The sequence below is a fragment of the Heterodontus francisci genome, chromosome 42 (assembly GCF_036365525.1).
Source record: "Heterodontus francisci isolate sHetFra1 chromosome 42, sHetFra1.hap1, whole genome shotgun sequence".
Taxonomy (NCBI): domain Eukaryota; kingdom Metazoa; phylum Chordata; class Chondrichthyes; order Heterodontiformes; family Heterodontidae; genus Heterodontus; species Heterodontus francisci.
The window spans coordinates 20291453-20304782 of record NC_090412.1 but is presented as its reverse complement, the minus strand read 5'-3'; the positions used below and the strand labels follow the sequence as shown (position 1 = coordinate 20304782).

At 42.1% G+C, this 13330-nt stretch overlaps 1 protein-coding gene across 1 annotated transcript in view; it reads right to left on the bottom strand.

Moving 5' to 3' along the window:
• Positions 1-972: 972 nt before the first annotated feature.
• Positions 973-13330, bottom strand: part of tbata (thymus, brain and testes associated) — a 43159-nt gene continuing 30801 nt past the window's right edge. The window contains exons 6-10 of the mRNA XM_068020339.1: positions 12799-12957; positions 10982-11063; positions 9089-9254; positions 7841-7887; positions 973-2669 (exon numbers count right to left, since the gene is read on the bottom strand). Of these exons, the coding sequence (XP_067876440.1) occupies positions 2557-2669; positions 7841-7887; positions 9089-9254; positions 10982-11063; positions 12799-12957 (567 nt within the window). The 3' untranslated portion in view covers positions 973-2556. The remainder of the gene's footprint in view (positions 2670-7840; positions 7888-9088; positions 9255-10981; positions 11064-12798; positions 12958-13330) is intronic.

Genomic DNA, 13330 nt, shown 5'->3' with positions numbered 1-13330 from the left:
ATTTTGAAGCAATTCTGGTCCTCAAAAATCTTTTTCTCCAAAGTGACCAGTTTTGGTCCTTCCATGTGTCCTAACCTCACTGATAGCATAAATTTAAGATCCATAGCTTTTCTAAGCTTTCTAGGTAGTTTACTTGCAGTTTTAAATTTTCCTTCCAGTTTTGGAAATTTCCTTTGCTTCTCAGCCTGCATTGACTGGCACTGCAGTCATTGTCTTTCCCTGGGAAATATCTCTGCTAGACTAGGTATTTATTTCTTGAATGCAGCTTTGCAGCATTATTTCACTAATCTCCTCATTCCCTTCACCTGGAGTATCGAGTATTTGCAGCTGGCCTCCATAAAAGATTTAATTAGACAACCTGCCTCTTGTCCCACCTCCATTAAATCCAGAGGCGCGTGGGTTGGAGATGCGTTGGGGTCGGCTTTAAGTTTTAACATCTCACCCGACTCCAACCCACTCGTTCTTGGGTACTAAAATACAGCTCTTGGGCTTCAAATGGGAGTAGGGAGCATCACAGAAATGTTTGAATCAGTTGCCCTCTCATTATTGTGTAAGGTCAGCACATTTGGACAGAGATGCCAGCAGTGCCTGAAGGAGCAGCACAGAACTGAGACCGTACGATCTGTTTCTGATTGGTCGAGTAGATTGTGTGCAGTGAAGACCCATGACTTTATATTGTAAAAAAGACATCTTCCTGCTGTCAATTCCGACTCCCAATGTATTCTAACCTGGAGCTAAACATCAGAGCTACCGGAAAAGAATTCCATGTGAACCGAGCTGCCAGGCAATAACTATTTATCCTGCTGGATTGCGAGTCGATATTCAGTGGGATATCATTGCAAAAACCTGGCTTTAGATATTTTGGGCAAAAAATGCCTTGACTCCCAAGAAAATTCTCACAAATACTAAAGATTGCAGATAACAGAATGATAGATAATGAAAGTTCCATTGTACTTTATTTTAAACAAGACAATATTTATGATTTTAAATGGAATGAAACTAAGAATCCAGCTTGTTGTAATCAAGAGAATGATATTTGCAACTCAATCGTAACTTCACTGTTCATGAGCTGATAGGCCATCCTAATTTGTAAACTATCAGCTGCTTCATTGTTCCACAATGCACCTGACTGCAACTTGAGAACAGCAGACCTCACTGTACCATTGGGAATATTTCCCGCAACAGTTTTCTCGTCTTGCTGAGGAAAATTACCAAATTAGTGCCAATTTGTGGCCTAACCCTTGGGTATCTTTGCAATATATACCTGCGCCCTCTAGAAATGAATGAAACCTACTTAACCTTACTTCACCCAGGACCTCTACAGCAGACAGAGGGGAGATGTTCATCTCATCAGTCCATGCCAGATTCAATCTCAGAGATGCTGGTGCTATGTGCAATCCCATTGCACCCCCAATCCCACAGAATAATAGTTTTGCATTGTTTTAGGAATCACAAATCCAAAAGAACAACAGTTTTTATAGAAGTACATACAATGCAATCAGACAGTATTATACAAATATTGGTTGCTATTGAAGACCATAGTGGCAGATTATTGACCACAGCAATACGATAGGGATCATAATCTCACTGTTATAATGTTCACAGTTACAAGCTATAAAGGCATAGACAAATTAAATATCAGTTCCGATAGGTAAAGGATAATTTTCATGAAGAATGTGCATTTATATTGCCTCTTTCACATTGTCAGAATATCCATAGCCATTTAGTGTTTTTTTTTGATGTGTTGTTGCTGTTGCAATGTAGGGAAATGTGGCTGCCAGTTTGTGCACAGCAAGATTCCGCAGATAGCTATCCTGGTTAAACTTAAAAGTCATCGTCTGAGTCGCACAACAGTTATTGACAAGAACTAATTCCGACAAGCGATGAATTGTGAGATTTGACTCAAGTTGTCAATCCTGCAGTTTGCCAATTTTTATTTCTCTTATAATTTAATTAAGACCATTATGGGGAAAATAATGGTTGTTAGAAATCTACAGGAACTGACAGAGCGTAGTTTCCTGGTGTCATGCATGGAAGGAGCCGTGATGAAATAAACAATGAAATAGAAGAATTATGAATTGACAAAGTCAACTGTTAAATAAAACCACAAGAACATGGACACTTGCACCACAGTCAAAATGGAGTAGCGGTCTCTTGACCCCTCCTGTACTCGAAATCAACATACCTGTATATAAGAACTCGTATTAGCCACAAGATTAAAAAAATACCTGTTCCCATAGCTCTGAGATAGAATGCCAGTTAACCAAATGTATAATCTGCTTAACTGTGGTATGATATTCAGCATCATACTAGAACATTGAATACATTTCACCCACTGTATGTTACTTATGATTTTAAAGTTAATGAGCTGAGAATCTTTTACAAAAAATGAGACAGCAGCTAACTTCAACCAGAGAACTTGAACCTACCACTTCAAAAATGTTAGTAGTATAATCAAATGCTACCTTATCCTATTACATTTAAAAAAAAACAAATTCGTATCTAGACTCCAATAACAAAGACAAACTGATAGGTTTTACTCATCCTGGACTGTTTTTATTTACACTCTGTGTCACTGTACGGTTCTGCGACTTCCTGTTTTCCATGAATTTGTGGTTCAGGAGACTTGCTTCTATGTATCTGAAGAACTTCTGCATTTCCTATGTGATCTAAATTAAAAGTAAACAGGATTCAGAAATAAAAAGCATCGAATGAAATTTAGTTGAGAGAAAAAACGCACACACACACACATTTAATTATAATATGTCAGATGTTTTCGTGTTTGTAATATTTTAGACAGCAGATCTCCCATGTTCAGCAGCATTAGCATCACTCTATTCTGATATCATAAACTACCACAAAAAATTTACCAATTTATTCAATAATTTAGGGGCAAATTCAATTAAGTTCAGTGCGATAACATGTTCTGACTTTTTTGAAGACCAACTATATAAGTCGCAGTTTCACAGTCTTCCAATCCTCCCTAGCTACCAGGATGGTGCCAGAAGACTGTAGCATTGCAAATATGAAAATACGAATTAGAAACAGGATTAGGCCACTCGGCCCCTCGAGCCTGCTCCGCCATTCAATAAGTTCATGGCTGAACTGATTATTCCACATTTCCACCTACCCCCGATAACCTTCCATCCCCTTGCTTATCAAGAATCTATCTACCTCTGCCTTAAAAATATTCAAAGACTTTGCTTCCACCGCCTTTTGAGAATTCCAAAGACTCACAACTCTCAGAGAAAAAAATTTTCTTCACCTCTGTCTTAAATGGACACGCCCTTATTTCTAAACAGTGACCCCTCGTTCTGGGTTCATCAACAAGGGGAAACATCCTTTCCACATCCACCCTGTCAAGACCCCTCAGGATCTTATATGTTTCAATCAAGTTGCCTCTTACTCTTCTAAATTCCAGTGATACAAGCCTCGCCTGCCCAATCTTTCCTCACAAGACAGCCCACCCATTCCAGGTATTAGTCTAGTAAGCCTTCTCTGTACTACCTCCAACGCATTTACATCCTTCCTTAAATAAGGAGACCAGTACTGTACACAGTACTCCAGATGTGGTCTCACCAATGCCCTGTACAGCTGAAGCATAACCTCCCTACTTTTGTATTCAATTCCCCTAGCGATAAATGATAACATTCTATTAGTTTCCCTAATTACGTGCTGTACCTGCATACTAACCTTTTGCGATTCATGCACTAGGAAACCTAAATTCCTCTGCATCTCAGAGCTCTGCAATCCCTCACCATTTAGATAATATGCTTCTTTGTTATTCTTCCTGCCAAAGTGGACAACGTCACACTTTCCCACATTATACTCCATTTGCCAGGTCTTTGCCCACTCACTTAACCTATCCATATCCCTTTGTAGCCCCCTTATGTCCTCTTCACAAGTTACTTTCCTACCTATCTTTGTGTCATCAGCAAATTTAGCAACCATACCTTCGGTCTCTTCATCTCAGTCATTTATATAAATTGTAAAAAGTTGAGGCCCCAGCACAGATCCCTGTGGCACACCACTCGTTACATCTTGCCAACCAGAAAAAGACCCATTTATGCCTACTCTCTGTTTCCTGTTAGCCAGCCAATCTTCTATCCATGCCAATACGTTACCCCCTACACCATGAGCTTTTATTTTCTGCAATAACCTTTGATGTGGCGCTTTATCAAATGCCTTCTGGAAATCTAAGTACAACACATCCACCGGTTCCCCTTTATCCACAGCACATGAAACTCCCTCAAAGAACTTCAATAAATTGGTTAAACATGATTTCCCTTTCACAAAACTATGTTGACTCTGCCTGATTACCTTGAACTTTTCTAAATACCCTGCTATAATGTCTTTAATTATAACTTCTAACATTTTCCCTATGACAGATGTTAAGCTAACTGGCCTGTAGTTTCCTGCTTTCTGTCTCCCTCCCTTTTTGAACCAAGGAGTTACATTTGTTATTTTCCAATCTAACAGAACCTTCCCCAAATCTAGGGAATTTTGGAAAATTAAAACTAACTCATCAACTATCTCACAAGCCACCTCTTTTAACACCCGAGGATGAAGTCCATTAGGACCCAGGACTTGCCAGCCCGCAGCTCCAACAATTTGTTCAATACCACTTCCCTGGTGATTGTAATTTTCTCAAGTTCCTCCCTCCCTTCCATTTCCTGACTTACAGCTAATACTGGGATGTTACTTGTACCCTCAATAGTGAAGACCGATGCAAAATACCTGTTCATCTGCCATCTCCTTATTATCCATTATTAATTCCCCAGACTGACTTTCTATAGGAACAATGCTCACTTTGTTCACTCTTTCCTTTTTAAAATATCTATAGAAACTCTTACTATCTGTCTTTATATTTCTAGCTAGCTTTCTCTCGTACTCTAATTTTACCTTCCTCATCAATCTATTAGTCATTCTTTTTTATATTCTGTCCAATCTTCCGACCTGTCCCCCATCTTTGTGCAATGATACGCTTTTTCTTTAAGTTTGATACTATCTTTAACTGTTTTAGTTAACCACGGATGGCAGGTCCCTTGGAATTTTTCTTTCTCATTGAAATGTATCTATTCTGTGTATTCTGAAATATCCCCTTAAATGTCTGCCACTGCATCTCTATTCACCTATCCCTTAACCTAATTTGCCAGTTCACTTTAGCTAGCTCTGCTTTCATGTCCTCATAATTGCCCCTATTTAAGTTTAAAATACTAGTCTTGGATCCACTCTTCTCCCCCTCAAACTGAATGTAAAATTCACTCATATTATGATCGCTGCTACCTAGGGGCGCCTTAACTATGAGGTCATTAATTAATCCTATCTCGTTGGACAATACCAGGTCTAGTATAGTCTGCTCTCTGGTTGGCTCCAGAATGTACTGTTCCAAGAAATTATCCCAAAAACATTCTGTGTACCCCTCATCTAGGCTACCTCTGCCCATCTGATTTTTCCAGTCTCTACATAGGTTAAAATCCCCATAATTACCGCTGTACCTTTCTGACAAGCTGCCATTATTTCTTCCTTTATCCCCTGTCTTACAGTGTGGTTAATGTTAGGTGGCCTGTACACCACTCCCACAAGTGACTTCTTGCATTTATGATTTCTCCTCTCTACCAAAACAGCTTCTACATCCTAGTTTCCTGAACTTAAGTCATCCCTCTCTATTGCGCTTAAACTATCATTAATTAACAGAGCTACCCCTCCATCTTTTCCTAGCTTCCTGTCCTTCCTAAATATTACACCCTTGTTCAAAAAAGAGTGAAGGATAAACCTGGCCAGTCAGTTGGATGTCGGTGTTGGGGAAGCTTTAGAAACAATATTCCAGATGAAAAATTACAGCCACCTAGACAAGTATGGACTGATATAGGAGAGCCAGCACAGATTTGTTAAAGGCAAATCATGTTTAACTGGCTTGATTAAGTTTTTTGATGAGGCAACAGAGAAGGTGGCTGAGAGCAATGCAGTTTTTAAAAAATTCATTCTTGAGATGTGAGCGTCGCTGGCAAGACCAGAAATTAGTGTCCATCACTAATTGCCCTGGAGCAGGTGGCAGTGAGCCATTTACAACTGAGTAGCTTGCTAGGCCAATTAAGAGTCGATCACATTTGTGTGGGTCTGGAGTCACGTGCAGGCCAGAGCAAGTCAAGACAGCAGATTTCCTCCCCTGAAGGAGAGTAGTGAACCAGACGGTTTTCTACAACAATCAGGCAGTTTCATGATCATTATTAATGAGTCTAGCATTTTATTCCAGATTTATTAATCAATTGAATTTAAATTCCCCCAGTTGTCGTGGTTGAATTTGAACTCATGTCTCCAAAGCATTTGTTGAGGCCTCTGGATTACTAGTCCAGTATGATTACCACTCTGCTACTGTCCCCCAGCATGGATACAAAATTAGCTGAGGGATAGAAAACAGAGAGTTGTTCTGAATGATCATTTTTCAGACTGGAGGGAGGTATACAGTGTTGGTCCCCAGGGTTCTGTACTAGGACCACTGCTGTTTTGAAATGCATTTGGCGGTAAATGACTTGGACTTGGGGGTCCAGGGCACAATTTAGAAGCTTTCAGATGACACAAAACTTGGAAGTGTGGTGAACAGTGAGGAAAACCATAATGGGCTTCAAGAGGAAATAGTCAAGCTGGTAGAGTGGGCGGACATATTTTTACTATCCACCACCCCCAACCCACCTGTCCTTGGGGTGAAAATTCCCCCTATGTGTTTATAACCCATTTCAAAATGACAAATAAACTAAACAATAAACTTTCATCATGTTCTAAAATAATAATAGGGGCGGCACAGTGGCGCAGTGGTTAGCACCGCAGCCTCACAGCTCCAGCGACCTGGGTTCAATTCTGGGTACTGCCTGTGTGGAGTTTGCAAGTTCTCCCTGTGTCTGCGTGGGTTTTCGCCGGGTGCTCCGGTTTCCTCCCACAGCCAAAAGACTTGCATGTTGATAGGTAAATTGGCCATTATAAATTGCCCCTAGTATAGGTAGGTGGTAGGGAAATATAGAGACAGGTGGGGATGTGGTAGGAATATGGGATCAGTGTAGGATTAGTATAAATGGGTGGTCGGCGCAGACTCGGTGGGCCAAAGGGCCTGTTTCAGTGCTGTATCTCTAAATAAAAATAAAATAAATAAGAACATTAATCATCATCCTCAGTCTCTCCCTTCCTTTCCCCACCCTCTTGCAATACTTCCCACTCTTCCTGTCTCATCCGCTTCCCCGTGAAAGGAAGGCTACCTATTTTATTGTGGCTGACCGTGTCCTTTATGTTACTCAGCTCCTCTCTCTGTGATTGAATGCATATCAGTGCAAAGGATTCAGCCAAATAAGAGTTCCTTACTCCTTCGGAGCTGCTGATTGGCCACTAATGCTCTGTCTGTATAGCAGACTGGAATCATAATCACATTTTACAAAGACCCATAAGGACCAAATACAAAAAGAGTTAAAAACTCAACCTTTTTAAATGCAATAAAACTTCCACTAACACAGGGCACATGATGTACAGTTAGAGCACTTCCAGTCTACAACATCACACCACACAGCTGTAAGATCAAGAGATTCAACATTGTTTGCTGAGAGAATTCCATCATTATTTAACCAAATATTTCAACCCTCACTCCACTGTTCATGGTTGAGAGCCTTCAGCTGCCTTAGCCCTGGTCTTTGGAACTTCCTTCCCAAACCTCTCCATCTCTCTTCCATCTATACCTTTAAAAACCTCTGAAAATATACCTCTAGATCACTATGCTGCAACTGTTGGATCATGAATTTCAAACACTTGATTTGTCTCATCTTTTTGCCATGTTAAATTGGACAAACTCTCTCACCTGGTTGCTCCTCTTCAATTACTTCAGGCTTCTTTTTGAGATAATATCTGAATAAACGAAACACAAAAGATGTAGTTAGACACAACAATAAACAGTAGATTTAAGGTATGCTGTACTGCAGGATTTGTTGTAGGGGAAACCAAGTGATCCACTCAAAACTTTGGCTGAGTTTTTCTCTGGGCGACGGGGGTCTTGGCCACTAGCTGAAGAACTGGCAAGAACCCTGCATCCTCTGGGGAAGGCTTGCATTACATGTCAATTAGGCACTTAAGTGGACAACAGCAGGCCTTCCCCAGGATTAAGGACCCCGGTGATGGAAGTACCGCCCACTGAACTGTTGGCCAATCAGAGGCCGGCAGCTCTTTAACTGAGCAGCGCTACCATGGAGGCAGTGGCTAGTGCCAGTACTGGTCTTAGTAGAGGCGCTGGAACCAGGCCGTAGGTAAGTCACGGCAAGAGGGCTTTCGCAGGGTGGGGTTGCGGGGGAGGGAGTTGAAGGAGGGTCCGCAGCAAGGGACGGGGGTGGCTCTCAACAGGAAACCCCCACCCCACCCCCAGAGCCGGCAAGCAACCTCCACGGGTTTGCTTGGCGTGCTCCCTGTGTGGTGACATGGCTGCCCGCTGCTGGGCTAATACCAGCGGAGGTGGGATGAGGCCATTAATTGGGCATTAATTTGGGTAGAGTTGGGAAGGTGGCGGGGTACCCCCTCGCCACCATCCCGCCGATTATACGCTACCCCCAGCTCCAAAGTCGCCACGGGGGAGAGCTTAAAATTCCCCCTCTTATTACAAATCTACATAGTCAAGTTTAATCATCTTGCAGTCAGTCTGGGGGCTGTGGGGCGGAATACTAAGTGATAAGCTGGGTGGCTCACCACCACCTTCTCAAGGGCAATTAGGGATGGGCAACAAATGCTGGCCTTGCCAGCAATACCCACATCTCATGAATACTTTGGCACTGGGCTTTAAAAGCTGAGCAATTTTAAGAAGTTCTGCTTATAACAATTCCCGCCATTCCTACATCCTAAATACAACTTATACAATAGTGCAGTAACAATACAAACTATAAGGAGTGTGTGCAAATGAACATACTGCAGCATATGTACCAACATATGCAATTTAGCTTCATATAATGAAACAATTATGTTTTTGAATGTTAAAACATGTTGAACAATATTAGAACCACTATTATCAGTCTAAGATTAATGGGAAGTGGCGAGGAACGGTCACATCTCTTTTTATTCATACCTGTTACGTTTTTTCCCATTAGAAATGGACGTCCTTGAGTTTGAGGCTGAAGGACTGTAATCTATTTCTTGTTTCAATTGCTGCTCTCTGCATTCAGCATTTTGCTGGTAGTCAGGGTAACTGCTTGTCAGAGCCGACTGAACCATTTGCAGTACAAGGTCTTTCTCTGCGAATACATGGTGCTCGTAAAATCACTGGTATTAGACAAAATCGCTCATATTAGTAAAAATAAATGTTCTCTTAAAAAAAATGCTAAGGTCCCAGAATTCGTTGATTTCGGACTGTGGGAGGGGTGAGGAAGGCAGGATCCTGGGGTAGGACCTACCTCTGCAGTGGTTCTGCCCCACTTGCTGCAGCCCTTTCAAGTCGAACAGGCAGATCTTCCACTTGCCCCTCCACATGCCAAAGTGGACAGGCCTGAGCTACCCTGAGAAATAGCACCCAGTATATTCCCCCATTAGACCCAATAGAATCTTATATCTGCTGACAGCAGCCATAGATTCCTGAACCTAATGGGCCCAAATCTTTCCCCAAGCCTTAAATACATTAAGGTAAGCAATCCTAGATTATTTTACCTTTCACGTTTATTGACTCCATTGGGACCATGATCTGTTGTGAAATGATTTACATAACTGTGACACAAACAGACAAGATCTTGCAAACACTGCAGTGAAGTTGAACTTAATGAATTTGATAGCACCAGAAAATGACCAAAAACTTTCCTGGATTGTTGTAAGAACCCAACTAGTTCACTAATGTTCTTCAGGGAAGGGAACCTACTGTCCCTACCTGGGCTGGCCTTTATGTGACCCCAGTGCCATCCTATGTGGTTGACTCTCAAGGCTGTCTGGGCAACTAAGGATGGGTAATAAATTACTGCCATGCCAGTGTTGCCCACACTATGGAACAAGTTTTAAATAAACAGTGTCCCATCAATAAATCAACCTCAATGCTATATCATACTTCATGTGCAATTCTTTAATGTGCATACCTAAGCAAATTAGAAACCATAGAAAAGTGACTGCACAGAAAGAGGCCATTCAGCCCATCATGTCCCCACTGGCTGAAAAAAATTGGCGCCCAATCTAATCCCACCTTCCAGCACCTGGTCTCTAGCCCTGCTGGTTACAGCACTTCAGGTGCATGTCCAGGTACCTTTTAAATTAGTTGAGGGTTTCTGCCTCCACCACAGTTCCTGGCAGTGAATTCCAGACACTCACCACTCTCTGGGTGAAAAATTTTTTCCTCATGTCCCCTCGAATCCTTCTACCAATCACCTTAAATCTGTGCCCCCTGGTAATTGATGTCTCCACTAGGGGAAACAGGTTGTTCCTATCTACTCTATCTAGGCCACTTGTAATTTTGTACACCTCAATTAAGTCACCCCTCAGCCCCCTCTGTTCTGAGGAAAATAATGCTAGCCTATCCAATCTTTTCTCATAGCTGCAATTTTCAAGCCCTGGCAACATTCTTGTAAATCTCCTCTGTACTCTCTTCAGAGCAATTATGTCCTTCCTGTAATGTGGTGACCAGAACTGTACACAATACTCCAGCTGTGACCTAACTAGGTTTTTATACAGTTCCAGCATTATATCCTTGCTTTTGTATTCTATACCTCAGCCAATAAAGGAAAGCATTCCATATGCCTTCTTCACCACTTTATCTACCTGTGGACATGCACTTCTTCTATCCCTCTCAATATCCTCCCATTTATTGTGTATTCCCTTGCTTTGTTTGCTCTCCCCAAGTGCAAATTGTTCAAAGATTGAAGGAAATTAGTTACGCAATGAAAATAGTGCACGATCCTGCAAGGGTTAATTGAAACAAAGGTGCCAGTGACGGTTAGGGCCAGACTCCACAACCAATGATCTACCAAGGCCAGGTTTTGCTCACCCCTTTGCCCTGCACAAAGCAGCCACTGCTGAATGGCAGAGAATGAGTCAGTCTGTAGAAGTTGGCAGAGCAGTTCCAGCACCTGAGAAGAAAAACAAATATGGCAGGTCAGGACGACACTGATATTACCACAACATACTGGGCATCAGCCTCGATCTGCCTGCCAACAAGGTCTGCACGCACAACAGGGGGAGAAATTCAACTCACAACCTCAAGTATTGTACCTTAAAAACAGGCAACCAGCAGTTACAAATTAAGAGGGGCAGGGCAGTGCGGTGTAGTTTACAGAACTTGGTTTCCCCTTTGATGCCCAAGGACCACCTACGACCGTACGAATTAGGAGCAGAAGTAGGCCATTCAGCCCCTCGAGCCTGCTCCACCATTCAATAAGATTATGGCTGATCTCCTTGCGTTTCGAATTCCATAATCCCATCTACCCACCCCCCCCCCCCCCCATAATCTTTGATTCTCTTGCCTAACAAGAATCTATCTACCTCCGCCTTAAAAATATTCAATGACCCCACCTCCACCACCTTCTGAGGCAGAGAATTCCAAAGTTGCACAACCCAACCCTCTGAGAGAAAAACTTTCTTTTCGTCTCTGTCCCAAAAGGGTGACACCTAATTTTAAAAGTGTCCCCTAGTTCTGGACTCACCCACAAGAGGGAATATCCTTTCCACATTCACCCTGTCAAGACCATTCAGGATCTTATATACTTCAATTAAGTCCCCCCTCACTCTTCTAAACTCCAGTGAAAACAAGCCCAGTCTGTCCAAGCTTTCCTCATAAGAAAACCTGCTCATTCCAGGTATCAATCTAGTAAACCTCCTCTGAACCGCCTCCAACACATTCACATTCTTCCTTAAATAAGGAGACCAAAACTGCACACAGTATTCGAGATGTGGTCTCACCAATGCCCTGTATAATTGAAGCATAACATCCTTACTTTTATTTTCAATTCCTCTCATAATAAAGGATAGCATTCCATTAGCCTTCTTTATTACTTGCTGTACCTGCATACTAATTTTTTGTGACTCATGCACTCGAACACCTAGATCCCACTGCACCTCAGAATTCTGCAGTCGTTCTCCGTTTAAGTAATACTCTGCTTTTTTATTCTTACTGCCAAAGTGAACAACTTCACATTTTCCCACATTATACTCCATCTGGCAGATTTTTGCCCACTCACTCAACCTATCTGTATCAGTTTGCAACCTCCTTATGTCCTCTTCACAACAGACTTTCCTATCTTTGTGTCATCTGCAAATTTAGCTACTATGCCATCATTCCCCTCATCTAAGTCATTGATATAAATTGTAAAAGATTGAGGCCCCAGATCCCATGTGATATTCACACACACACACACACTTGCGCACACATGGATGCACAGGCATACACACAGAAGAACATGTGCACATACATGCACACAAGCACACACATGGATCACATGGGCACAGATAAATGCCAGCCTATCTCCTGTGGCATTGCAAGTGCTGAATTAAGGCTAAAATGTAGTCTTTAGGTGAAACAAGGTTGGAGAGAGGGAATAACTGGACCAGAGAATGCACAGGTAAGACTGTGAATGAAATATTTATCTGCAATACAGACTGAGGAGGTAAGAGGCACAATACTGGGGTGCCACAGTGTCACTACTGGCAGCAAGCTGTAATTACGGTCGACAAGTTTACATAGGCAATTACCATTATATGTGTATAGATGGGAATTTATAATGGGAAACTTTGGCACAAGAAGTATGAAAAAAAATGACAAATAAGCTCTCGCAGGTCTTGTTGCTGTAATAAAAATATATTCTTCACCAGTAACTCCTGGTCCTGGAAGAGTCCATTGTGTTTACCCCTCTCTCGGGCATCGCTCCTGGAGGATCGGTGAGAAGCCTGACGGTTCACAGCAGGAGTACAGCTTGGAATGATCCGACCAGTCTGTGCAGAATATTGAGTCATTCTCCTAACTTCTGTCTGTCAAAATACAATGAAACAAGGCATTGGGCAACATTTAATTCTGTACACTTCAAAACTTAAAGGTACTTGATGCAATGGCCCCACTGAAAAATGTAATGCTCTTTTTTGCCTGCACTCCATTGTTAAGGAAACAAATTCCTCTCTTTTCATCTTGGTTTCCCTGGTCTCCACAGGCTGTTTATCCTCTACGAGCAGCGATTGATCAGCTCTCGGATTTCTGAACAGGATGTTGTCTAGGATTAACCAGTTGACCTTGAATTCCGTCCTTATGCACAGGTGGGAAAGCACTGTGTTTCTGCTCAGTGGCTCACCATTGCAATGCAGTGGACATGTGAATCTGAGTTCTTTTTGCCTTCAGTCTGGTTCAGTA